We start from the raw sequence: 26,381 nt of genomic DNA, 5'->3' as shown, positions 1-26,381 counted from the left end.
GAGCATCGTCCACGCCGTCAGCATCACCTTCCCCGTCCGCAACGGGAGTCTGCAACGGCAATGCCGACTTCTGTAATCGGTCCTACTCGAACATAACCTTTGTGGGCTCGCACGACTCGGCTTTCGTCGGGTCCCTGCCCCAGCAGAATCAGAATATCAACATTACCGCGCAGCTGGATATGGGCATCCGGTACCTGCAAGCCCAAACCCACCACTCCATCACGGATGACAGCGTCCTGGAGCTGTGCCACACCTCCTGCTGGCTCGAAGATGCAGGCACGCTACAATCGTACCTGGAGACCATCAAGAGCTGGCTCGATGCGAACCCGAACGAGGTCTTGACCCTCCTCTTGACGAATGGTGACAATGTCGACATCTCCGAGTTTGGTGATACCTTCTCCGCCGCGGGGGGTGGACAGCTACGCTTTTGTGCCCACGTCCGCCGGTAACACACTGGGTATCAGCGATTGGCCAACTCTAGGAGATATTATCTCGGGAGGAAAGCGACTAGTTGTGTTCCTGGGTAAGTCCTCCTAGATTCTCGCCGCCCCGACTAAACCAACATATCCATCTTGTAGACTACGGCGCCGACACAAACACGGTCAACTACATCAACGATGAGTTCGCCTATTACTTTGAGACGCCCTACGACGTGACCGACGCCTCCTTCTCGAACTGCAGCATCGACCGACCACCCGGTGCGTCCGCTGATGGCCGAATGTATCTCATCAACCATTACCTCGATCTCGACATCGCCGGTATTGATATTCCGGACCGCGACGCCGCTGCCCACACTAACGCCGCGGTGGGCGAAGGGAGTATTGGAGCTAACGCAGCGCTCTGCGAGGGCTTGTATGGCCGTGCACCGAATGTTGTGCTTTGTGACTTTGTGGATCAGGGGCAGCTGATGCTGGCTCAGTCGAATATGGATAGCCTTTGAGCCTATAAGGGTTTCGTGATATACATGCGCTGCTTGGATGATTGTACATGAGCCTTTTTTTCCATCTACCCTGAAATGATATGTTTTTCATGATCTGACATTGGGGCTCTTCGAAACAATCTATATATATCAACGCTATCTAATGCAAGTACCAAGCAGACACCCAGATGTAGCATAATCGAGACAATATACTGTCTTAATGCGTCATTATTCACTCCTCCGGCTCGATCTGCATCTCCCGTTCTATGTATAGACGTCAGTGAGTGGTCCGGTCAATCCCGAAGTGACCTACCCCAGATCTTGGTGGCCGATCCGACAATCGTCTCGGCTTTAGCCAGCAGTTTCGCAGAATATCTCTCCGCTTCGGTAGGGTAGAGCTGACTTTCTCGTGTTTTGCGCGGGTTGACCTAGACATCCCATCCATCAGTTTCAGACGCAACTATAATCAGAAAAAAAGAGCAAAGGGCAAAACCGACCATCATCAAAACAGGAACCAAATCCTTAGGGTTGGCCTCAGCTAGCGCACGCAAATTCGGGAACCCATTATCGCGCAGCAACCGAGCCGTCCAACTCTTCACATAAGTAACCTGTGCCATCTCCAACAAGTCCGCGCGCGCACCTGCCTCAAGCCGATCGCGCATATGGTCCAGCACGGTGGCGAGCATACCCCAGTTCATGCGCTGGCAAAACTTGACAATCCCCGCCGCGAAGCCGTGGCATTGCTGCGCCAGCGTCTGGACGGTGCCGCGCGGGATGCGATAGCGCTGTGCGATGGTGGAGAGGGGCACTTCGTTGCTTATGTCGCGGAGCTGGAAAGCTGTGTAGGCGCGGCGGTAGATGCGGGCTTGGTTGAATTGTTCGGGGGTGGTCTCTTTGAGCGAGGCGCCGGATTGGACCCTATCGGGGATTAGGATTCGGTTCATATTAAAAAGAAAAGACACGGTGATGGAGACAGACATGGTATTCACAAAGCCAGGCTGGACGCCTATAAACTGTAACGCGCGAAGGCCGCTCTCGTCCAGGCGGTCCAGCTGGTCTCGAAAGATTTGCCAGTCGATGGGCATGCCTGTGGTTGCTTGCAATGGGGTAAACATGTAGAAGACGTGCAGGTCCCCGTCCATCACGAAAGCCCGGAGAGCGCGCTTGAGTTCCTCGTGTACGAAAAGGCCATCTTCGGGGGAGAAGGCTGAGGCCACGACTGCCTGGCCTAGTTGTGTTGCCTCGTAGGCCTCGTCCTCTTTGAGAACCAGAAGCTGCTCATCGATTAGTTCCTGCAGCGCAGATTTCATGATACTGTACACAAGCTTTTTGTCCAGTGTGCGCCAGAGAAGCGTGCATCGGACGTATTCTTTGATCGCCTCGCATCCGGAAACCAACCCCGTCGCGATGGCTTCCAACAGTGCTCTCTTCAGTCCTCTCTTTTCAGGAGCCAGACAGCTCTCGATAGCGGGCATATCGGCATCTAACAAATCACACACAGCTTCCAGGTCGGCTTTCACGCATATCAGATACGTTTCGCCGGCGTCGTCCTTCCCTTTGCGTCCTGCGCGTCCGCACATTTGTCGCAGCATTGCGGGGCCTACCAGTTCCCGACCCATTCGTGCACCGTTGATGATTACTCGTCTGGCTGGGAGATTCACACCCGCCGCGAGACTGCATGTGGCCACGAGGACTCGGAGCACGCCATGGTCGTACGCGTGCGCGATCAGCTCCCGTTCTTCGGTTGTCATGCCAGCATCTACAACACCAATCAATAATTGCAACCGCTGGAGAAAAGGAATACCTACGATGAAAACCCGTCCCCTTGATGATGGTGCTCTGCAGAACCGGGTCTAATCCACACGAGAGACTGCGCAGCTCAGCCAGAAGATCCAGCCGTTTGCCCAATTCATCTGTCTCGGCTGGACTGGGCATGGCTTCACTTATCGTCGCTGCGTGAATCTGGCAACCCTGGCGACTGCCGCAGAATACCAGTGCCCCGTAGCCACCGGCAGCAGTTTCCACCGCCAAGGCGACCATGGCGTTTGTGGCGGCATTGCTGAGTTCCTTGAATGAGGATGGGTCGATGAGTCTCTGCGGGGGTATAGTGTTATGCAACGACGTCGACATCGCTGTCGTCAATTTCGATGCTGTCTGGAATAGCTGTCTAGATGTCGCGGCTGGATAAATGGCATTTTCATAGACCAGATATTCGTCGATTGGAACCGGGCGATAGTTCGAGATGTAAAACTTGGCATTGATCCATTGTGCCAACATCTCAGTATTCTAGAAAAGTAGGTCAGCATGAACCCGCACAGATAACGAAGAGCCGTACGGAAAGGGTGGCACTCATGCCCACGATCTGGATATCCTGCTGAAGGAGCAGGAGTTTCGTCACCATCAATTCCAGGAGGTATCCGCGGTGCTCATCGTCGAGCATATGGAGCTCATCCAACACAACCACACCCAGATCCCCGATGCTACACTCCTCGATGGCGGAGTTGATCAATGAATTGGCTTTCTCGATCGTACAAACGGCAATATCGGTATCCGCCCACGTGGCCGTGGTCCGACTGCCGCCAAAGAATCCAGTGACGCGAATGGATTTCTCCAATTTTTTCCATTTGCGAGGAGGGAACGAGTGGTCATCCTCATCCTGGGCGGGGAGGTGCTTCTCGACATTCTCAACAATGTGGCGCAGCCATTTGAGCTTCTCTTGCACGAGGGCGACATAGGGCAAGACCAGGATGGCTTTGCGCGTGGGATTCTCAATCACCCGCTTGAGGAGCAGCACGTCGGCCACGAGCGACTTGCCTCCACCCGTGGGGGCAGTGTAGACCAAATGCCGCTCCCCCGAGAGCAAGCCGCGCGCCAGCAAGCACGAGGCCTGCCAGGGATAGATGCGGTTGACACCCAAGGCCGCAAAATTGGCCGTCAGCGCTGGCGGCAGGCCGTATCGCGGATTGGATAGCAACAACAGCGGGTTCTTACTGGACCCGGGCGCTGCTGCTGCGACTGGCGTGGCTCGCTGTTGGTTCTCGCGTTGTTCGCCGGGGCCCGGATGGATCCTGCTGGCGGAAAAGCGACCTGAGGGGGGAGACGAGGCTCGAGCAGCCTCCAACGGCATCGACTCCAATAATACATCGTCTCCATTATATGGCGCGTTGGTCGCTGCTGCCCGCTTGTGGCCGGCCAGCGGCGCTACTTGATAGCTTTGTCGGCGGGCAATCTCCAGCGAGGTCTCGCCCCCGCTAAACTGGAGGCCATTGGACATGCTGGAATTCAACCCATATTGGGCTTCCAAACAAGCACGGCGTTGTTTGTTTGTTCGGCCCAGTGCAGATGTCTGCCTCAGGCATAGGCTTATGTCAGGCGATGAGGTAATTCATTTCTTTACTTCACGGGATACTCTGATAGTTCTATACGAATGGTGTTCCTCGAATTATGATCGATGAAGGTCTACCAAAGGGTTAGTCATAACGTGATCGGGGGGCGATTCTGGGGACCCCTTGCACGACCCCAATAACGATCACCTTGACGCTACCTAACGGGTCGTGCTGATTGGCTGGGAAGATAGAGTCTGTGCGCTGACGCGGTTATTTTCTACGTTGTTCCGGGGGCATCAAACAGCCCCAGCCCTCGCCGGTTGCACGCCTCGGGCCTGAGCTACTCATCTAATAATAAAACGTATCTTCCTATAAGGAGGAAGTCCATCGGATGGGTTTATGGCCCCTTTTGGAACCACTCAATTCATACTTGGATTTTCTGGCTGGAATAATACCCAGCGTTCTACACGCAATATATATCCGAGGGCGACGGTGTGCGGTAGTAAGAGAAGAGGAAATTGGCATATACCTGATCATTAGAAATCAAGTCAAATGCTCTAAGACATCAGCTGGTCGTTCAGGGCCGGCCGGTCCGCCGAACCCTGCCCAAGTGTCCCCGCCCCGGTCCTCGGAAGCTGAAAATTTCGGATGCCCTTCAAGCAGAGGACCTGGGTGGACCGAGAGTGGCCATCTGTCATGGTTATATTCTCGGCCGAGGCGTCATCCACCAGGACAGGGGTGGTGGTATAACGATATAGGCAACTATAGTTATAACCCATGATCATGCTGTTCCCGTCTCCAACGTTGTGTTTGATGAATGTGTCGCTGCCAATAATGGTGTTGAGGTTCAATCGACATATTCCAACTCCAAAAAGACACACCCTACCGCCTAAAATATCAGGCATTCCACCGTGGACATGTCTGACAACTGAAAGGGCGTTTGTGCGGTCATATGAAACCCGCCTGCAAATATCATAACTAGCGAAATGTCAAGCCTGAACGGTTCCCCGGAGGTCTGAGCGCAATAATCCGTCCGGCCAGACCGAATCAAGTCCAGGAACGTACCCCTACAGAAGGAAGTGCAGAACGAGACTCCATATGTCATATAATAATAGTGCCGACCCCCCAGGGAATTTCCGGCTGTAAGACTCAGGGTTCATTCCGCACGCAGTCCTGGCCGGTGGCGAACCACGCACCCCCGGGGGGATGGAGGGCCACGATTGGTCCGGGAGAAGGTTAAATTACTGCGATGATGAGAAGAAGTTCGTTACACCTAGGAAAATGCCGAGCTCGAGGGGGTTACGGTATGGATGGTAGTATGTATTTTATCCTGGTCGCAGGGATCGTGGGTGGAGCCTAGTGCGGGTTTTCAGTGCTTCGTCCGATATCATCTTTTCTTAAACTAGTGACTCTGATTTCGGATCACGTCGTAGTGCGGCAGGGAATTAATATTTATTATTCACTGCTTCATCCACCTAGCGAGGCGGACCTGCCCCCAATTCCCGTAGCCGATCTAGACACGGCATGCCCCAGCATTCCTGTCGTTGAGTGAGAGCAAGGGAGCTGGCTGGTTTGGGTTCCTCTAAGCGGATGGGGGAAAAAAGAAAGCACCGTTTTCTCCCTCGCCCTTTGGTTCCAATGCCATCCATCCGTCATATTAACTAACATATCGGGACTAGGGGCCAGGGCTGGTCGGGATCCTCGTCTCTGCTTCCACCTCACCACCGGTCTTCTTCTTCCCTTCTCTCTCTCTTCCCTTCTCTCTCTTCCCTTCTCTCACTCTCTCTCTCACCTCCTCTCTCTTTTTTTTTCTCCCCCCCTTCATTCGTCTCTCTCTCTTCTCTCCCGGTCCATCGATCCGTACACCACCCCATTTCTATCCTATCGGCCCGCACGCGTCTCTGCGTTTCGCAGATCGCTCTGCCCATCCGCTTTATCGCTCGCATCCAGATCCACCTCCCGCATCTGCGTGTACCTTTGTGGTAGGTAACTATTCATCATTATCATCATCATTATCATCATCGCTTCGTTCACCCGTTCACGACTTTTTCCCTTACTGTCTGGCCTGGTATCGGTCACTCGCTGGCCCCCGTGGTCGCCTGTTCTTGATATCACGTCTGCCCCCATACGCCCTTTCTTCCTGTTCCCCCCTGCAGAGAATCCGATCAGCCACGGGTGTTTGACCCAGGCCCACTCTATTTGTGGTCGTTCGTTTTTATCTTCCTTCCCTTCTCTTTTTCTTTTTCTCCCCTGCTCTACCCAACCCTATCTTCCCCTTCCCGCCACTCCTTGATGTTCGTGTTCGGCACATCCCACATGATTCTTTTCCCCCAATCAATACATACCTTCGCATCCACCCGTTTTTGAGATTTTCGCCCCCCGCGCCTGCGCTATCCACATACACTCCCTTCCACCCGCATCGAGCGTGTCATGTTAGTCTCGAGCTTAACCACCGCCACAGCTATCGCACTTCAACCACCACACGTGTGTCTCCCATCACGGCTCTGGTCATCCACCCTTGGGTTCCCTGGTCCATTCCCCTGCAACCAGACTGCCTTGGATGACTGAGAGTCGCACTCGATGACCACGCCTAACTCCCCGGAGGCAGAGGCCGATGCGGCCAGCTCCTCAGCCGCGACCCCTTACGGCACGCGATCGAGAGGCCGCAACGCGCCACGGCCCAACTACGCTGAGGACCATGACGTCGACATGGAGATTGAGATGAATGCTCCTGCGTCCAAGGTGGCCAAACGAAATAATGGCGTCGCCCTTAACAGCATTGTCAATGGCTCTAAATCCGAAAGTGAAAAACCCTCACCGGTGCACCCCCGGAAGAGTCTGACCAACGGCACTAACGGAAAAGAAGCCATCCCTGGTACCTCTTCATTTTCGGCCAGACCAGATGATGTCAATGGGACCAGTTCACTACGAAAACGCAAACATGCTGCCAGCACATCAAATTCACAGCTGAACCCTGGCGGCGCTTCTTCGACCAAGAGAATTTTCACCTCTGCCCCCGGAGATGCTGATGGGGTTTATTTCACCAACATGGTCAGCTTTGAAGGCCAGGGACCTTATTTGATCGATGAAAAATTACACGCTGATGATGGAACGACCTTCGCTATTAATGGTAAGGATTTTGTTCTTTGGTATTGTTTCCTCCACTGACACCAATGTCCAGATCATGTCTACCTGGTCTGTGAGCCGCCAGGGGAGGCATATTACCTGGCTCGAATTATGGAATTTGTGCCATCAAAGACCAAGCCCGACGGGTTCATCGAATCAATCCGAGTCAACTGGTATTATCGCCCTCGAGACATCCAACGACATAGTGCCGACCCTCGCATTGTTTATGCTTCCATGCACTCCGATACATGCCCTCTTGCCTCATTGCGAGGGAAATGTGAAATTCGCCATGTGTCTCAAATCAGCGACCTTGTAGAATTCAAGAGGAGTCGGGATTCATTTTGGTACGAAAAGATGTTCGACCGGTACATCCACCGTTTCTACGATGTCATTCCTACCAAGGATGTAATCAACGTTCCCTCCAAAGTGAAAAGGGTTCTTGATGATCGGTGGAAATACATCTTGGTCGAGACAGGGAGAGCCAAAGAATTCACAGGTGCGGTCAAAACTTGCACGAAATGCCACCTGTTCGCTGCCAACTCTGAGTCGGTGGATTGCGCCGTTTGCCGCTCAACATATCACATGCAATGCGTTCGCCCCGTCCTCACCAAGAAGCCTGCCCGTGGATTTGCCTGGGCTTGTGCGCCTTGTAGCCGCGCCCAAGAACGCAAGCTTGAGGCGCGTAACACCCCGATCATCGGCGAAAAACGACACGAGGGCGAGGATGAGATCATGGAGGAAGAGGAAGAGGAAGTACATCTCAATGGCGCTGTGAACGGTACCGGTGTCAGCACCCCAGCTGCCGAAGACGATTTGATGCCTCTTCCTGCGACCGCAGAGCAAATCGCACAGGCGAAAATGTGGCCCTATCGCTACTTGGGCGTACATTGCCGGGTGGAGGACGCTCTTGACTACGACGACCGAATTTATCCCCGTGCGAGTTCTCGCTTGGGACCACGACACCAGGCGATCGTTCCTGCCTGGCCAGGGCGTCCTGTGGAATATGTCAAGGCCATAGACCTCAAGAGAAAGTACGCGAAGATGAACGCCGGTAAAAAGGACAGCAAACCTTCCAAGGAGACCCAATCCGCGATGGACGCAAAGCAGGAGAAGGCTACTCGACCCAAGTGGGTTCAGGATGAACCACCAGGGTACATTCCTCGCGGCGAAGATGAGCCGGTCACGGTCAATGGAAAGCAAGTGCGTACCGCAGAGCTAATATTCAAGATGCCAACTGCGGAACAAATTCCCCGAGGAGAAGACGATGGCCCAGCTGCCTTCGAGACCCAAGAAGCCCGCGAAAAATTCGTCGACGACTACGTGGCTCAAGCCAAGAAATTGGCCTCCGACATTGGAGTGCCCGAGTATTCGACCAACTTCCTCGACAAGGCCCTCGAACTGCTCTACTCCAACAGCTTTGATTCGCAAGCAGCTCTTGCCAAGTTGAAGAAAGTCAACAAATACAAAGATCTCAAGGAGCCTCATCTGCGACCGGAAGAGCTTAAGCTGTTCGAACAGGGTGTGACCAAGTATGGATCAGAATGGCGCAACATCACCAAGCATGTCGGATCCGTGCCTCATCGGCAGATTGTTCGGTTCTACTACATGTGGAAGAAAACCCCTCGTGGCAAGCAAATCTGGGGCAGTTACGAAGGCCGTCGCGGCAAGAAAGATATCCGACGCGCAAGTACCACATCGAAATTAGTCGACGACGTTGCCGACGATCATGACGACTCCGCCTTTGACAGCGAGAAAGCGGTTACCCTGAAACTGGGGTTCCAATGCAAATTCTGCAACACGCGTAGCTCACGACAGTGGCGGCGTGCTCCAGGAGTGCCCCCAGGTACTACTGTCTTCTCGGATCCTTCGGCGAAGAAGGACAAGGGCCCTGCGCTTACAGTCTCGCTTTGCATCCAATGTGCTTTGATGTGGCGGAAGTACGCCATCCAATGGGAGGATGTTGATGAGGTTGGAAAACGGATCGCGACCAGCGGCAACAAGTCATGGCGGCGGCGCATTGACGAGGAGATATTCACGCAGCTGATCTTGGCAACTGAAACCCCGTTCGTTATCACTGCAGCCACTGCGGCCGTTGCGGCCTCGTTGAACATCCCGTTGGACAACCCCGTCCTGCAGCTCGAGGGCAAGTTGGATGCTGCGAAGAGGAAAATGCGGACCGACAAAGACAGCACGGCAACCTCAACCGCAACCTCTGTTGAGCCTATGCCAAAGAAGGCCAAGGGCACCGATCTTCCGGTTGTTCCTGATCCACCGAAGGCGAAGACTCTTTCGTGCGCGGTGTGCAACAGGGTCGAGCCAACCACAGGCGACCAGCACCTTTCATGTCGGGATTGTCGCCTGACTGTTCACCGCAACTGCTACGGAATCCAGGATTCGCGCCCTAACAATAAGTGGTTGTGCGATATGTGCTCTAATGACCGCAGTCCGTCGATCTCGACCACCTACGAATGCGTCCTTTGCCCTGTCTCATGGACGGAACATGACCTGATGGAGACATCCAAGAATACTAGTCGCAAGAAATCCGATCGGGATAAGGAGAAAGAACGGCTGGAGAAGGAGATGGTCTCCGAGGCGATCAAGCTCTATCGGCAGAGACAAGAAGCTGTCGGCAAACCTGTCGGTCCTCGTGAACCATTGAAACGCACCGCTGGCAACAACTGGGCTCATGTCCTGTGTTCTTTGTGGACTCCTGAGCTCAAGTATGGAGATGCCAAAGAACTGGAGCCAGCTGAGGGATTCGGCTTCATCCCCAAGGACCGGTGGCGTGAAGTTTGCAAGATTTGCAAGTCGAACAAGGGCGCGTGTGTCCCTTGCCACTTTACTGGTTGCAACGCCCACTTCCACGTCGGTTGTGCTTTCCAGGCGCAATACCGCCTCGGTTTCGATGTCACTCCCGTGAAGAGTTCTCGGCGCGATAGCGTGCAGACCATTCGCCTAGGTGGCGAAGTGGGGGCGGCCGTGCCAGCGATTTACTGCCCTCACCACGCCGTGACCACTGTTGTGCATGAGATTGGAGAGCCGACGGGCCAGGAGGGCGTCAATGCCCTGCAGTTGTTCGCCCAGACATACAAGCAGGCCGATCTCACTCTTACGGGGACTGTTCGGAGGGCAGCGTACATCCAGCAGTCGGTTGCAGCTCCACCGCACCATGGCGGACACCGACGGGCCTCCACGAGCAATGGAGTCGCTGCTGCAAAAGACAAACTGCAGCCGACGCCAAGCGAGGATGCGCCTGATGAAATGGATATCGACACGGATGACCACGTCGCACCTCGGATTGTGTCCGGCATTGAGACGACCCGCAAGTGCGTCCGATGCTCGTCCGAGTTCAGCCCGCGATGGTGGCCTTACGGGCGACGCTTCGAGAGCCGGCCGTCGTTGGCGAATGGCGTCGGATCATCCTTCCATTCCCGCCATCCACCACAGCCTTTCGGACAACCCGGGGATGCCGAACAGGCATACGAATGTCACAAATGTCATCTTAAGCATCCACCCGAGCCGTCGCCCGACCCCCGACCCTCACCTTATGCCGCGCAGCGACCACCTATGCTACCGACTCCGCGAATGCCTGGTCACACCTTTGTGCCGCATACCCACTCTGGCCCGAATAGCAGCATGATTGGCCGTTCTCCAAGCTCGTACAGTGGTGGATACGAGCAGCGCCCCGGGGGTGACAATCGGCGCAATGGCATGTCGCCATCTGCTTATCCCTCTGCATCACCAGCGCCCACTCACCACTATCAAACGCCGCACCCGGCTGGACCTCCGCCGCCGTCCCACTATCCTAGCACAGGCCCTCCGCCGCTCCAGTCTTACTCGACGCACCAGAGCCCATACGGCCCAATGTCGGCGCGGTCACCACACCTGTCCCAGGCAGGCCCGGCTCCACGCCCATATGCCGCATCTGCATCCCCCCCAGTTGTGCAGGCAACCCCAGTCAACCGATCACCACAAAACTCGCTCAGCGCGCTTAACGGCGGACCGCCTCCGCGGATGTACTCGGGCGACCGGGTCCTGGGCGCACCATCGCACTCGCCCCCGGTCACGCAGGCGCGTCTCGTGGATCCGCGCGGCCCTACGCCTCCCAACCGCCCCGACGATACGCCTTCTCACAGTGCCAGCCGGCCGCCGGGTATGAATGGCACCGGGTCCGGGTCCGGCGCCAGTGCCAGCCCCTCTCTCAGGAACCTTCTTTCTTAATTTTTGTTGTTTGTATGATGAACCTGAGCTCTTCGGGGACTGTTGGGATGAACTGTATGATAATCTTCCTCTTTCCTGCTTTCATTGCATATGCGTGGCATTTCCGAGAAGAACAAAAGCGTGGAATGAAAAGGAATGGCGAGGGAACGGAAAAGGGAACGCCTGATTCAAATGGATCCTGGCGTCTTGTTGACTTTTTATTGTTTCTTTTTCTCCCTTTTGCCCCCCATGCAGATGGCACTACCTTCTTTCCTTTGTGTCTACTACTTGATCTGGCGTTTTTATCTCGGTCTACATCAAGAACCCGGGTGGGGGAGTGGAATTGACGGAAGGAAACAAGGAAACACGGGAAGTAGAGGACCTGGCGTCGGATAATGTTTACTTTCACTATTACCCTGATTCTATTTTGTTTGAGGTCTGCTAGACGAATCCATTGCATTGCTATTCTTCGAATACATCAACATTTGAACGGTCGAACTGTGCTGACAAATTCCCTCCACTGCCTGGGCGGATAACCCGGACAGCAGACCCATTTCGCAGCGTGTTCAACACTATAAGAGGAACAGCGACAAGGGTCACTTCCTCTTCCTATCCATCACACAGACAGACTTGCACTACACAGATCAAGATGAGCGAAACCATGCGCGCGATCGGTACATATATCCATCCATTTCCGTCCCCATTTCCCCCCTCCCCCCACCATGGTTGATAATGCATCATCACACCGTCTATATGCCCACCAATGACCCCCAAAACTAACCCTGGTCCCAGCTGTGAAAGGAGGCAAAGGCCCCGCGACCTCGATGTACGTCGACGAGATCGCCAAACCCGTCCCCGCGCCGGGCCAGGCCCTGGTCAAGCTGCGCGCTTTCGGGCTCAACCGGATGGACCTCCTGCAGCGCGAAGGCAATTATCCTGTTCCGCCGCAGGCGCCTGTCACCATGGGCGTGGAGTTCTCCGGTACAATTGACAGCTTTGGCGGGGATGCGCCGGCGGATTTTAAGGTTGGGGATGCGGTGTTTGGACTCGCGTACGGTGGTATGTTTCTTTGTCCCTTGCATATTTAACTTGATTTTTATTATGGATCGACCAGGGTAGGTGGTAACGATTGCTAATTGATACTACAGGTGCCTACGCCGAGTACATCGCCGTGTCGACCAAGATGCTTGTGCATAAGCCGAAAGCGCTGTCCTGGGAAGAGGCGGCGGGCGTGCCGGAGGTGAATATGCCCCTACAATAAACGGGAATGAAGCTGACAACGGCCAGACATGGATCACAGCCTCGCAGGCCCTGTTCCTCATCGGCGAGTTCAAGGCCGGGCAGTCCGTCCTGTGGCACGCAGGCGCGTCCTCGGTGTCGATCTCCGGGATCCAGCTCGCCAAAGCAGAAGGCGCCAAGGCCATCTACGCGACGGCCGGGTCGCAGGAGAAGATCGATTTCCTGGAAAAAGAGCTCGGCGTGACCAAGGCGTTCAATTACCACACGCAGGACTGGGCCGCCGAGATCCAAAAGGCCACGGGCGGCGCCGGCGTCAACGTGACCGTCGACTTTATCGGGGCGACCTACTTCCAGGGCAATCTGGATGTGGCCGCGCGGGATGGCCGCGTGGTCCTGCTGGGGTTGATGGGCGGGGGCAAGCTGCCAGACGGCGTCAATATTGCGCCGCTGCTGTACAAGCGCATCCGGTTCGAGGGGAGCACGCTCCGCAGCCGGGACGAGGAGTATCAGCGCCGGCTGCGCGATATACTGGCGGAGCATGCGCTGCCCAAGTTCTGCGACGGGACATTTCGAGTGTTTGTCGAGAAGGTGTTCCCCATGGAGCAGATTGTAGCGGCGCACCAGTTGCTGGAGAGCAACACGACCAAGGGCAAGATTATCTGTGTGGTGGAGTGAGGGAGTAGTCTTGTCGTCTTCTTTTTTTTTTTTTTTTTTTTTTGGCGATACAAAGAAGTCCCATTATTGGCTGGCCAGAGCCCCCCAATCAAGTCGAACCAGGAAAACGGATGCTGGCGCAGAGAGTCTTGAGGATACGATGAGATCATCGCGACGATTTTGCCCCCATGGATTCCAGTGCTGCTCAGTCTAGTTACCCTTTGTACCCTTCCTATGAGTGCCTTTCCAGTCGTTCCAAATGATCATTTTCATTATCAATAATTATTATTAATAGTAACTGTGATTCCTTGCATTGCATCTGGGCCGCTTAAGTAATGCCCGGTGGGCCTTCTAGAAAAAGTCAGGATCCCTCTGACGAGGATGCTCCACCGGAGGCTGAGCAAAGGAAGAAGAACACCATCCACGTAGATAGGGAAGGAGATCTCAAGACTAGCAGCCGATCATAGTTAAAACGCACTCATCGTGTCCGAGACATGGTGGATCATCGTTACCTACCGAGTTAAATCATCCTACAGGGGGCGACATGACTACTACGATTATCCTGGCTAATTAGAACAAAGATCCTCCCGTCCCGGCCCCAAGGCTTCTGGAAGGAGCCAAGAATGCCCCTTCTTCGTTCCCCGTGTCCGGCCCCCCCCCTCCCCTCCTCGATGTCACACTTGTCTGCATTCTCTGTCTTTCTCATCACTCTCCCTCCTTACCCGACCTACCCTCTACTATACTGTACTATTCCTCCCCTACACACCCACCCACCCACCCCCCTCTCCTAACATGCTCTCCTAATCCCCATCACCGCGCCCGCCCACACCTCATCTTGCCGATCTGCGCCCGACGCTCCCTCGCCCCGACCATTGAAACCACCCATCGACCGCTTCCGCCCCTGTGCCTCAAAACGCACCTCACCTCATCTCGTCTCATCTCACGTGCACCGCCGTTGGTGGCGTGGTCCTCTTGTCACACACGAGACATCTTGCTACATTGCGATCATCCCCGGGGTCTGGGCTCTGTCTCGGATTCCAACGCAACAAAGGGTGCAGCCTCGCAACTCGGACGGGTCCAGCTGCAGCGAACAAACAACCGCATTGTTGGATTTGGCGCAGTCTCGAATCGATTCCCATTCTCTGTTCGTCCATCCGGATCGCGCCGCTCGTTTTCTGTACCATCTCGTCCTTTGAGCCATATGCCAACCCGGCCAGATCCCAAACCCTCCTCCATCTCTTTTGTCACTCCCCTTGATTTTGCTACGCTCCCGTGGTTCAGGCCCTAAAAGCATGGGGGATCCGGTGGAATGTCCGGGCGTGTACATCGACGACCGCGTCCGGTCGGAGCGATGGGTGCGCCGTAATTCGACTGATGCCTCGATGGCCCCCGTCGCGTCCTCCTTCCCTGAAGAAGAGCCCGCATCGTTGCAGAAGGATGTAGAGGCCCTCTTGCATGTGTGCAAGCAGAGTGAGTATTCCCTGGCCATCCGGCGTCGTGCTTTCGCTCATTTTCCCTAGTCTATCTCTGTAATGTCGGGTCCTCCTTCGCCGGCAAACTGGCCGAATTGAGCGATGATACTGGCGACGACTGTACCCCAATCTTTGCCTTCTTCGATGTGGATTTTGGCAGCGACGAAATAAATCTCGCCCGGCGCAAAGTCAGCCGTGCTTCATGGACCGACACCGCTCCTCCATCACCCGGATCGATCCATCGCACGTTCACATTTTCATCGTCCGATGAAGCGCATGGCTTGTCGCTTTTATCGGGGGTCTCCACCGATATCCAATCCCAAGATTACCCGAATCTAGTGGTTCCGATCGCTATTCTGCGCACAGCTGGTTCGGATGCCTCCGGCGATCTTGCACCAGTGGAAGAGTCGCAGGGACGGAGTAGTTTCTTGACAGTGGAGCATAAACAGATCGCTCGGTGCCTGGATGCTGGTGCTGTGGATGTGTTGACCACCCCGCTGGATCGCGTAAGAATCCAGGGGCTCGTGGTTCATGCCTATCGCACCCGCCGGGCAGCCCGGAAAGAGATGTCTCGCTTTCTAGCCCGGAAAAAGCTGCGGAAATATTCTTGGGTCGGCGTTCATGATGAACAGCCCTACGCATACCTGCGGGAAGCGATGGTGTCCAAACTCATGAGAGGCATCTGCAATCCGGAGGAGACCATTGAAGAATTCCAAGACCGGGAACTCAATATCGACCCAAGCCGGAAATCCATCATCAAAGAGCGGGTGGGGAGCTGGAAGTTCTCGGCCCATGACTTCTCGGAGGATGAGCTGGTTTTCGGAGCGTGTGAAATGCTCCAGCATGCTCTCACCATGCCAGGGCTGGAGCAGTGGTGGTTGTCGCCCGATGAACTGCGGAGCTTTCTGCTCGCTTGTCGTGCCGCTTACAACAGCTTCGTCCTCTATCACAATTTCCGCCATGCGATCGATGTGTTGCAGTGTCTCTTTTGCTTTCTGCTTCATATTGGCGCATTACCCCCCTACGAGCCGATCGGCCAGGCCGCTGTCCCAAAATCCGCCATTGCCTCTCTTCTTTCGCCCTTCGACTCCCTCACTCTTCTGATTTCGGCAATTGGCCACGATGTCGGTCATCCGGGCGTGAACAACTTTTTCCTCGTCAAGCTGAATGCCCCTCTGGCGCAGCTCTATAACGACAATTCGGTTTTGGAAGCTTTCCACTGCGCAGCCTTCTCTCAGATTCTCCGCCGGCAATGGCCATCTGCCTTCAAGGACAAGCAGCTACGCAAGCTTCTCATCAGCTCAATTCTGGCGACTGACATGGGCGTCCATCAAAAATTCATGGAGCGGATGGGATCACTGCAAGAGAAATTCCACGAGAACGGCAAGTCCGTCGATGGCTGGAAACCTCAGGACATTGACATGTATAAGACTCTTCTCTGCGGTTTACTGATCAAGTGCGCCGACATCAGTAATGTTGCCCGTCCGTGGAAAATCGCAGAAAAATGGACTCAGATCCTGCAGGAAGAGTTTGCCAACCAAGGCGAAATGGAGAAGGAGGTTGGCATGGAGACTGCCCTTTTTGGCGGACCACCAGAACTTGGCAACATCTATAAGCTGGCCACCGGCCAGATTGGATTCATGTCGATCTTCGCCATGCCGCTCTTTGAAGGCGTCTCCGATCTCATGCCGCAATTACAATTCACGGTAGATCATATCGGCCGCAACAAAGCGCAGTGGCAACAACTCTCCAATACCGAGTTACGCCTTCCTATGGATGACCAAGCCGAAATCACCGTTTCGCCTCGCTCCCATAGCCCCCCAGCCGAGTCAAGCGAGGACCACGATGAAGAAAGAACACCCGTCGGTTCTATAGCAGACGCAGCGGATACGTTCAGGTCTCCCCGGTCATCTACAAGCATCGCCCTCCATTCTATTGAACCCGTTGTCTCACCAGACACCCCCGGTCCTCAGATCGAGATCACAGGCACTCCAATGGTGCCCGATGTGTCGTCTCGGAAGTCATCGAGTGCCATGCCAGACCTCACGTACTTTTCCATCCCCGAGTCGTCACAACAGAGGCATGGGTCCGATGGAACACAATATCATACGCCACTCACGGATGTGAACCGTTCTTCAGGGGACCCCGCCGTTTTGGCTGCTGTCTTATACGCCAACTCGGCAACCAGAAACACGACCGGCGACGACCAAGCAGCCGAATCAGCAGCCGACAGACCGAGCAGCTCTCGCCATGGCCTTTCGTCCTCAGCTTCGCGTCATCATGCACACCATAGCTCTACGGGTCGCGCGTCTGCCCCAACGGGTTCCAATCGCAACAGTTGCACGCGAACGCAAAGTATCAGTACCTATAGCAACAACATGACCCCGATCTCGCCCTCGACCAACGCCACCAGCTATCTGGCGGTTGACAGCGGTGATGAGAGCCGGATCTCCGGAGACAATTCGTACCAAAGTGATCCTGGTGCTCCCTGCGACAGCAGCACTCGCCCCAGCACGTCAGATGCCTACACCGGGGAACATAGCAACAGCTGTAGCCCAGACCGGAGCTTGGGTACCAGCCATTCCCTAAATGAGAACGGATCCGGCAAGGAGTACGCCAGGACCGCCGTCAACGGAGCTCGCAGCCCAACCCAGTCGACAACGACTGGGGAGAGCATGAAACACAAGGGACCTCCAGGGGATGACTCCCGTGATGGGCTGCGCAGGCTCCCGAAAAAGCGGAGTCGCCTGCGACTTGCTTTCTGGAGACGCCGCAATCACCACCAGCAGGAAGTCCGCGGCGGGTCTTGACTTTGCATTTTGTTTTCCGGTGTTTTTGGATGGGGAAAACATCCCCGAACACGGCCATGTACAGCGTGATAATGGCCTCATGAATGGTGCATTTTGCGACGAGCCTTAAGGCTCTCTTAACAGAGTTGCATGATTTCACGACAAATCAACGCCCCAGCAGACTCAGATGCGCCTTGGCTACGGTCTACCACGATGGTATATACGAAGTCCAGATCAAGGATAGTGCCATGCTGGATGTTTGGCAACCCCAAAAAATGCATACCGGCGCAGGCGGGAACTCGTGTGGTTCGCCATTTACCTTTATCAATCTTGCATCGGGCATTTTCTGTCCGCTTTTGTATGTGATGTGCTGGATCTTCGAGGGCCGCCCTTCTTTCTTAAATGGTCTTTTGGGGTGGTCTTCTCCATTAGAGCCCGGCTATAGGCCGGATTTGTTTTCTTCTCATGTGTTGGAATAGTCTATTATCTCTCCAATATATATTGATCATTCTCTGTCACTTGCAATCCTCGCATTCCTTTTTGTCACTCTGCTTCGCGGCCTCTTCCTCTTCCGCCTTCTTCTTCAACGCCCGATCCGTATGTCCCAGGTCCCTATCAGGGGCAATGACATTGCGCACCAGCGACTTGAGGATCTTGGTATCTGCAATCATAGTTAATGACATTCATAGTGTTGTCCTCAAAAAGAATTCTAACAGAATACAAGAAGAATAGAGTAAAATAGAAGAAAGAGAAAGACATACCGGGAAACCCCCCGTCCCGCTTTCGATCCCATAGCAGCGTCTCCCTCGTCACTGGGCCGGGCCCGAGTCCGACCTCCGTCTCCGAACCCGTTGGCATTTGCGACGAAGCGTGCCAGATCGTCACGGTGAAGACACCGCCGGTCTTGGGCACGAGGGCAACTTCGCCAAGGTCGGTGCTGAAGGTGGAGAGGAGTTCCTGGGCGAACTGGATGTACACATATATATACTCGTTAGCTAGTCTTGGCCTTGCAGGTTGGTTTGATTGTAATATATAGTTGGAAGATGGTAGTAGCATGGAGTAAATGGCATCTCTATCTGATAGACATAGTCGAGAGGGAGATAGAGGAATCGGTTGATAATAAGGAAAGAAAAGAAAAGAAAAGAAAAGAAAAGAAAAGGGAGGGCAATATACGTATGCAGCGCGCAGCATCCAGCGGCACTGCGTGCAGAAGGCGATTGCGATGCGTGGGAGATGCACGTGCTCGCGGGCGGTGTTGCTGGTCTTGGGGATGGTGGCCGTGGGCGGTTTCTGTTCGATTGGGGGTGTTGGTTCCGTCATGATGGAATGGGCTTGCGCCAGACACGAATGCAATGTCTCTAGCTCGGTTGGAGATTGTCGTCGAAAGATGATAATAATGTGGGTGATGTCAGCGGGGAGATAACCCGATTGGATTGGGCGGTCAGCTGATTTGCAGTCGATCGACGAGAACTATAAGAGGTGATAATGGAAGTAACGGGAGAGATTGATTTTTGCGATTCGTCCTGTGTGCACATACTGGGTAAAACGGTGCGCCCGCAGGATCGCTAGGGGCGTCTAGTTGAGTCTAACCCGCGCCCGGCTTTGCAACGACACCCCCCTCCGTTTTGGGGGCCAAGCCAGACAGTCCGGGGGTATCTAGGGGGGTCAGGGAAAGGGAAAATCTCTTCAGAATGGTCATGGATGCGAATCGAATCTATGATACACGAATAGCAGCCGACTCTCAGACTCCACGAGGCGGAGAAAGCGAGAGTTTTTTCGGGAAAAAAAGAAAATAGACAATCCCAGACAGTAAGACGCAACAAAGGAAATGGCTTGTTTCAAATTCAGATCAGAAAATGGTGGTGGGAGGTGGGGGAATAGAAGACAGGAAGTAAATAAAGAAGGTGTGACGCTCACGGCCACAGGAAACAAAAAGGGACTTGCCGGTTCCTGATCGTAGGCGCGGAAGAGGTTTTGTCGAGCCGGTCCAGCAGACGAGGTATTATCTTCAGCGCGCCCGGCAGCTGCGTGAATATCGCACAAGTTGGGTTCGGATCCAATGGAGGTAGTGGTCGTGATGATGATGAGATTAAAGGTAGAGAGCAAAGAGGACAAAAAATGGCGACGTGGTCATGGCGATCGGGAACCAGCGGAACAATTTCCGGTCTTGAGTCCATTACATGACAGTGCAGCAGCCGCCCTGCTGCTGCGGAGCGTACGGGTCCTCGCGCTTGTCGACCTGCAGGGAGGTTTCAGTGTCAGTCCAAAACCCAGCTTCCACATCGGGGCACAACAATGGAGTCGCATACCTGTCCCCATACAGACGGAACCATGAAGTCGCGGGTGTTGTTGCAGTAGCTGATGAGCCTGTAGAGATTGGAGCCGTCAGCCGACTGTGCTTTGTTGGGTGACGAACGGGGTTTCGGTTGGGTCAACACTCACGAGAGAGCTGCCTCGGACACCTTGACCCGGGGACGGTCCAGATCCTCCTTTAGACGGGCATTGAGCTCCGTCAATCGGCGGTACTTGAGGTCGGCCACGCTCTGCTTCTTGTTCTTGACATCACCCCCGGATCGAAGTTCGTAGGCCGGCATTGTGGTGTGGTGGGTTCGAGGTTGGGGAGCTGACAGGGGGAACGCGGGAAGTGGAAGAAAGGGGGGGCGGGCGGTGCGGTGGTCTGTTGTGGTAGTGCGAGAAGGGGGGCCGGAAAGGTGTTCGTCCCAACGACAAACCAATGGGGGGATGTGTGGGAGGTCTTCCTGACAAAGAAGAGATGGAAGGGAAGCGAGAAAAAGAGAGAGAGAGCGAAAGTGAGGTAGTTGGGAGGACAAGGGAAGGGACCTCAGCCGTTAGTTTGAAATAATGGGGGAAGAGGGAGAGAGAGGGCGGTCCGAGTGCCAGGAGGTCCGTACGGTATGTAACACGTACTTCCGGCTCACTCGCCCACAACCGATGTACCCGATGCACCGGTCGCATCCCCGGCCAGACAGGCAGAGCTATCGCTATTGCAACGGGCTGAGATCGGGATGCCCATGCGAATGTTCGTGAGACCTATAGTCGGATAGTTCCTCGGTGAGATTCGTCAACTGTCTGTATGTAATGGCAATACCAGCAGATAGACACCTGGGGCATCCACACACACACACATCACCTGACCTGAGGATCGCTTATCCCAGAGTGGGCGAAACGGGAGTGGGTTCCAATTTTCGCTGCTTCACGCACAACCCAAAGCCCCGACTCCTCCCACCCCTCTTCATCGGGCCTTCCGCGTGGCAGCATCTTTACACGGCCTCACCTTTCGCTGCCCCGTGTCTGACGCCGGACTGTGCTTCCGCTCTTCTCCTCCTCTCCCGGCCAATTTTTCACCAAAACTCGTTCCCGTCCTACAAGGGGTGGGTTGTTGCCCGTCATGCCGCCTCCGCCGCATATCAAGCCTGAGAATGTCCTCAAGGTAAGCGCCCATCGGATGATGATGAAGGAAGTGCGCTGATGATCTTTTCCAGAGGGCCCAGGAACTCATCGCCGTGGGCCAGTCCCCCGCCGCCCTCACCGTCCTGCACGAACATGTCACCTCCAAGAGGACGCGTAGCAGCCCGATCGCCTCCCTCGAGCCCGTGATGCTGCTGTTCGTGGAGCTGTCGGTCGACCTGCGCAAGGGAAAGGCTGCCAAGGATGGCCTCTACCAGTACAAGAACATCGCCCAGAACACCAACGTGGGCACCATCGAGGTTCGTGGACCAAAGGAATTCTTTGCTCGGACACAACTGATTGTAGGGGTATAGATCGTCTTGAAGAAGTTCATCGAGCTCGCCGAGCAAAAAGTCACCGAGGCTCAGGCCAAGGCCGATGAGATCCAGTCGTCCCTCGAATCCGCCGCGCCTTCCAGCAATGTCGAGGATCTCGAGGCTATCGAAACCCCCGAGACCATCCTGCTTGCGACTGTCTCTGGCGAGCAGTCTCGCGACCGTACCGACCGCGCCGTCGTCACTCCGTGGCTCAAATTCCTGTGGGAGACCTACCGCACCGTCCTCGAGATTCTGAAGAACAATGCCCGCCTCGAGATCATGTATCAGTCGACCGCCCTGCAGGCCTTCCAGTTCTGCCTTAAGTATACCCGCAAGACCGAGTTCCGCCGTCTCTGTGAGCTTCTGCGGAACCACGTCCAGAATGCCGCCAAGTACTCCTCCCAGATGCATGCCATCAACCTGAGCGACCCGGATACCCTGCAGCGCCACCTGGACACCCGCTTCCAGCAGCTGAATGTGGCCGTGGAGTTGGAGCTGTGGCAGGAGGCCTTCCGCAGCATTGAGGATATCCACACCCTGCTGAACCTGAGCAAGCGCCCTGCCAAGAATGTCATGATGGCCAACTACTACGAGAAGCTGGCTCGCATCTTCCTCGTCAGTGAGAACTACCTCTTCCACGCTGCTGCATGGAACCGCTACTACAACCTGCTCCGCCTGTCGTCGGTCGCTCTGGCCTCCGGTCAGGGTACCAAGAAGGACAACCCTTCGGTGACGGAGACCGAAATGACCAAGGCCGCCTCCTTTGTGCTCCTGTCCGCTCTTGCTATCCCGGTCATCAGCACCACCCGCTCGCGCGGCGCCCTGGTCGACGTTGATGAGGCCCGCAAAAACAAGAACACTCGTCTCACGAACCTGCTGGGTATGCTGCAGCCCCCGTCTCGGTCTGTGCTTTTCCGGGATGCCCTGAACAAGGGCCTTCTCAAGCGTGTCCGCCCTGAGATTCGGGATCTGTACAACATTCTGGAGGTCGACTTCCACCCGCTGTCGATCTGCAAGAAGATCACTCCCATCCTCAAGGAAATTGGTGCCGATCCGGAGATGGAGAAGTACGTCCTGCCGCTGCAGCAGGTCATCCTCACTCGTCTGTTCCAGCAGCTCTCGCAGGTCTACGAGTCCGTTGAGCTCAAGTTTGTGTACGAGCTGGCCCAGTTCCCCGCCCCCTTCCAGATCACCCCCGCCATGATCGAGAAGTTCATCATGAACGGTTGCAAGAAGGGCGATCTCGCCATCCGTGTGGATCATATCTCCGGTGTCCTCACCTTTGACTCGGACGTCTTCTCCTCGTCCAAGGCCATGCACGCCGGCAGCGCGGCTGGATCGGCAGAGAATGAGTTTGGCTCCGTGCAGCGTCTGCAGCACACCCCGGCCGAGATTGCCCGCTTCCAGCTCGCCCGCCTCGCCAAGACTCTTCACGTTACATGCATGTACGTGGATCCCTCTTATAACGAGGCCCGTCTACAAGCCAAGCAGACCGCCCAGGCCCGCGCCCTGGCTGGCACTGCCCAGGAACACGAGGAGACCCTGGCTCGCCGTCTGGTCATTGAGAAGAAGAAGGAGGCAGCCACCGATGCTCTGCAGCGGAAACAGCGCGAGGAAGAGACCCGCAAGCGCATCCGGACCCAACAGATCCAGGAAGCGGAGAAGCAGCGGTTGCTCAACGAACACCGGGATCGGGAGCAGAAGCGCATCAAAGATGAGCAAGACCGTATCCGACAGGAAGAGCTCAAGAAGCAGCTTGAGGAGTTGAAGACTGGCGTGAAGGGCATCGATATCAGCGAGATTGACCTAGATGAGCTGGATGCTAACCGCCTGCGCGCCATGAAGCTCGCTCAGCTGGAGAAGGAGAAGAACGAGCTCAACGACCGTATCCGTACCACGGCCAAGCGCATCGACCACTTGGAGCGTGCCTTCCGCCGCGAGGAGCTCAAGCACATCCCCGAGGACTACGAGAAGCAGAAGCAGCAAGATATGGAGCTTTACGAGAAGGCTAAGGAGGAGACCTTGAAGGAGGCCAAGGAGAAGCACGCCGAGGCCGTTGCCCTGAAGCACCGTCTCGGCCGCCTTGTACCCCACTTCAGCAGCTTCCGCAAGGAGCTGTCGGAGAAACGCCACGAGGAGTTCGAGAAGCGTCGCAAGGCCGCCGAGCGCGAGTTCGAGGCCAAGAAGAAGCAGCGTGTCAAGGAGGTGCTGGAGCGTCGCCGTCGCGAGAAGCAGGAGCGCGAAGAGGAGGAGCGCCACCGCAAGGAGGAGGAAGAGCGCGCTCAGCGCGAGGAGGAGGAGCGGGTCGCCCGCGAGGAGGAGCGCCGTCGTGCTCTGGCCGAGGAGAAGGCCAAGCGCGAGGAAGAGAGAGCGTGAGTTCCAACCCGCTGTGCCTTTGTATTAATTGCCGTCTAACATGATCAATAGCAAACTCGACGAGACTGCTGCCCGACAAAAGCAACGCGAGGAAGAGGCCGAAGCCCGTCGTTCCCAGCGGAAGACTGGATTTGGTGCAGCACCTGCCGAGCCTACTACCGAGCGTACCGCTCCTCGCTTGAACCTCGCCGGGCGGACCGGTGGTGCTGGAGGCTGGAGAGAGAAACAGGCCGCTAGGGAGGCAACCGGCGAGGCACCATCCGTTTCCCCGCCTGCGCGCGAGGAAGCGCCTCGCCGAACTGGTGGATACGTGCCGCCGCATCTGCGCAATGCGGGAGCCAGCTCTGGATCCGCCCCGCCACCTCTCCGTGAGTCTTCGAACGGGCCGCCGTCTGAACGCTACGTGCCCCGCCGCATGCGCGATCCTGCCTCTGAACAGCCATCGGCACCCCCTGCAGAGGAGCCCAAGGGATCCTCTGGCAAGTGGGTTCCGCGGTGGAAGCAGCAGCAGAGCTAAACGGCTCGCTGCATGACAGGAGTAGGAAATAAAAATGAAAACAAGAATGGGAGGGGAAAAAGTGTATTGAAGCTCTTTTCTTTCTATCCGGCGCATGTTCTCACGAAATCCCCCTTTTTCCCTTTGCATCATGTGTTCGTATATCATCGGCCCTACGAGGTCTTTTGGTCCCTGCGTTTCCCCATTGTCTTTAATCTCTTTTCAGGATAGGTTTCACTGTCCTTGATGTGAATGCCATGTTTTCTCTATTACCTCTTGTTTCTCTGGTATGATGATGCTCGATACCAGGATGATATAGAATTGTCTTCGTTATTTCTTCTATGCTTTTCCGTAGACTCAGGCTATTTGATAGAAGCTTCGTACCTTGCATGACATTTATGAGTCTTTATCAGCTTTGACCGGAAGATTTTTGAACGGCAGTTGGTGCTTCGCTCGGAGCTAAGCGGGGATAACCCAGTTTCTATACGACGCAGGGAAAAGATATACATCTCCGAAGACAATGCATACTCAGCATCGGCCAGGTTCCTATCCGAAGTTGACTGTATGCACGAGCAATGGCACAATATAAAAAGAGTCTTGCCTTGACCCCGATTAGATAAATTCAATCAAACCATCTCACCTGAACTTCGAACTATCGAAAAACATTTCTCTTTCACCATGCCTTCAAACCGTGCGGCCTGGCAAGACGAAGCTGGGATCAAGCTATCGATCCGGTCAACACCCTACGAGACTGAACTTGTCGCAAACCAGATCTTGGTCAAAGTTCAAGCCTGGGCAATCAACCCCTGCGACCACATGCTCCAGGATGTGGCCCTCCCCTTCGTCAAGTACCCCGTGATCCTAGGCGAAGACATCGCCGGCACGGTGGTGTCCACCGGCAGTTCAGCAGCGACACGTTTCAAACCCAACGACCGTATCCTCGCCTTTGCAAAGGGCACGACAGGCGGACCCACAATGGGCGGGTTCCAGGAGTATGTGGTCGTTGACGCTGACACGGCCAGTCCCATTCCGAAGTGGATCAGTTTCGCTGAGGCGAGCGTGTTCCCGCTTGCGATATACTCGTCTGCGCATGCGCTGTTCTCGAGTCAGATGCTCGGACTACCGCTGCCACAGGTCGAGAAGACTGAAAGTGATAGCAGGAAGTATCTACTTGTTTGGGGCGGTAGTTCTGCGCTAGGAAGCAATGCGATCCAGATGGCGCGTGCGGCTGGATTGGATGTGCTGAGCACGGCGTCGGAGCGCAATTTTGAGCATGTTGAGAAGCTGGGCGCCAGCATGGCGTTTGATTACTTGAGCGAGAGCGTCGTCGACGATATCGTCGCAGAGCTGGATTCCCGAGATCCTGGGTTGTGCGCAGGCATCTTCCACGCAGCAGGAAATGTCGAACCATGCCTCCAGATAGCAGCTAAAACAAAGGCGGGCCCATTTGTGGCATCTTCAGGTCCAATTCCGGAGGATAAAGTGCCCAATGGCGTGCGAGCAAAGATGGTTTTCGGGAGTCAGGATGACATTGTGTGCAAGATATATGAGGACTTTCTGCCTCGCGCGCTGGCGGAACGCAGGTATGTTGTTGCACCGGAGCCGTTGATAGTCCAGACCAAGGGGCTGGAGGGCATTCAGGAGGGTTATGAGGTGTTGAAGAAGGGAGTATCGGCGAGGAAGGTGGTTGTTGAGGCCGAGTAGTCTTTTGAAGGAAGACAGCCATCGCGGAGCTGACGAATTTTGTTCTCTATTACTTAGGTGAAATGCTCAATCGCGGTGACTCCTGTTATATTAAGCTCAGCCTTAGTGTACATTAACAAAATATCAGACGTACCTCGAGTTTCTTTAGTGCAATCAATAATTGAGACATATATCGCAGTAATTTGGCCTAATACTTTATCGTGAATAGGTCGTCTAGGAAGATCTTCAGACCATCAAAGTGGTCTCCCCGGAATCCAGGTCAATGCAAAAAAGGATAACCCCCAGGATTGTCGAT

The 26,381-nt window shown here is 55.1% G+C and overlaps 9 protein-coding genes across 9 annotated transcripts; 5 read left to right on the top strand and 4 right to left on the bottom strand.

Annotated features, from left to right (window-relative positions):
* Positions 1-23: 23 nt before the first annotated feature.
* Positions 24-4,193, bottom strand: N7510_010627 (DEAD/DEAH box helicase; the record flags this gene model as incomplete). Its single annotated transcript, XM_056982552.1, is given in 7 exon segments — positions 24-281; positions 294-419; positions 650-942; positions 1,233-1,347; positions 1,417-2,678; positions 2,728-3,205; positions 3,255-4,193. 7 exon segments carry the CDS (start codon positions 4,191-4,193, stop codon positions 24-26), a joined length of 3,471 nt encoding a protein of 1,156 aa, XP_056828046.1.
* A 609-nt stretch (positions 4,194-4,802) lies between these two features.
* On the bottom strand, positions 4,803-5,030 carry N7510_010626 (uncharacterized protein; the record flags this gene model as incomplete). Its single annotated transcript, XM_056982551.1, has 1 exon — positions 4,803-5,030. The coding sequence occupies one exon, from the start codon at positions 5,028-5,030 to the stop codon at positions 4,803-4,805; it is 228 nt and encodes a 75-aa protein (XP_056828045.1).
* Positions 5,031-6,825: 1,795 nt separating this feature from the next.
* On the top strand, positions 6,826-11,592 carry N7510_010625 (DNA-binding E3 ubiquitin-protein ligase SNT2; the record flags this gene model as incomplete). Its single annotated transcript, XM_056982550.1, has 2 exons — positions 6,826-7,375; positions 7,427-11,592. The coding sequence occupies 2 exons, from the start codon at positions 6,826-6,828 to the stop codon at positions 11,590-11,592; spliced, it is 4,716 nt and encodes a 1,571-aa protein (XP_056828044.1).
* A 628-nt stretch (positions 11,593-12,220) lies between these two features.
* On the top strand, positions 12,221-13,485 carry N7510_010624 (NAD(P)H-quinone oxidoreductase; the record flags this gene model as incomplete). Its single annotated transcript, XM_056982549.1, has 4 exons — positions 12,221-12,245; positions 12,364-12,630; positions 12,720-12,811; positions 12,859-13,485. The coding sequence occupies 4 exons, from the start codon at positions 12,221-12,223 to the stop codon at positions 13,483-13,485; spliced, it is 1,011 nt and encodes a 336-aa protein (XP_056828043.1).
* Positions 13,486-14,756: 1,271 nt separating this feature from the next.
* pdeB (3',5'-cyclic-nucleotide phosphodiesterase PDE2) lies at positions 14,757-17,746 on the top strand (the record flags this gene model as incomplete). Its single annotated transcript, XM_056982548.1, has 2 exons — positions 14,757-14,934; positions 14,985-17,746. The coding sequence occupies 2 exons, from the start codon at positions 14,757-14,759 to the stop codon at positions 17,744-17,746; spliced, it is 2,940 nt and encodes a 979-aa protein (XP_056828042.1).
* Positions 17,747-18,240: 494 nt separating this feature from the next.
* Positions 18,241-19,045, bottom strand: N7510_010622 (Rdx family protein; the record flags this gene model as incomplete). Its single annotated transcript, XM_056982547.1, has 3 exons — positions 18,241-18,386; positions 18,487-18,691; positions 18,899-19,045. 3 exons carry the CDS (start codon positions 19,043-19,045, stop codon positions 18,241-18,243), a joined length of 498 nt encoding a protein of 165 aa, XP_056828041.1.
* An 856-nt stretch (positions 19,046-19,901) lies between these two features.
* N7510_010621 (guanine nucleotide-binding protein subunit gamma) lies at positions 19,902-20,319 on the bottom strand (the record flags this gene model as incomplete). The annotated part of the gene is made up of 3 exons (XM_056982546.1): positions 19,902-19,964; positions 20,035-20,092; positions 20,168-20,319. 3 exons carry the CDS (start codon positions 20,317-20,319, stop codon positions 19,902-19,904), a joined length of 273 nt encoding a protein of 90 aa, XP_056828040.1.
* An 815-nt stretch (positions 20,320-21,134) lies between these two features.
* Positions 21,135-24,403, top strand: tif32 (putative eukaryotic translation initiation factor 3 subunit EifCa; the record flags this gene model as incomplete). Its single annotated transcript, XM_056982545.1, has 4 exons — positions 21,135-21,176; positions 21,229-21,453; positions 21,508-23,882; positions 23,938-24,403. 4 exons carry the CDS (start codon positions 21,135-21,137, stop codon positions 24,401-24,403), a joined length of 3,108 nt encoding a protein of 1,035 aa, XP_056828039.1.
* A 657-nt stretch (positions 24,404-25,060) lies between these two features.
* On the top strand, positions 25,061-26,086 carry N7510_010619 (zinc-binding alcohol dehydrogenase family protein; the record flags this gene model as incomplete). Its single annotated transcript, XM_056982544.1, has 1 exon — positions 25,061-26,086. One exon carries the CDS (start codon positions 25,061-25,063, stop codon positions 26,084-26,086), a length of 1,026 nt encoding a protein of 341 aa, XP_056828038.1.
* Positions 26,087-26,381: the final 295 nt, after the last annotated feature.

The sequence above is a fragment of the Penicillium lagena genome (genome assembly GCF_028827675.1).
Source record: "Penicillium lagena strain IBT 129212 chromosome Unknown utg000008l_segment0_segment0, whole genome shotgun sequence".
Lineage (NCBI taxonomy): Eukaryota > Fungi > Ascomycota > Eurotiomycetes > Eurotiales > Aspergillaceae > Penicillium > Penicillium lagena.
Note: the sequence above shows the minus strand (reverse complement) of the source record. Positions and strands in the feature narration are given on the sequence as shown.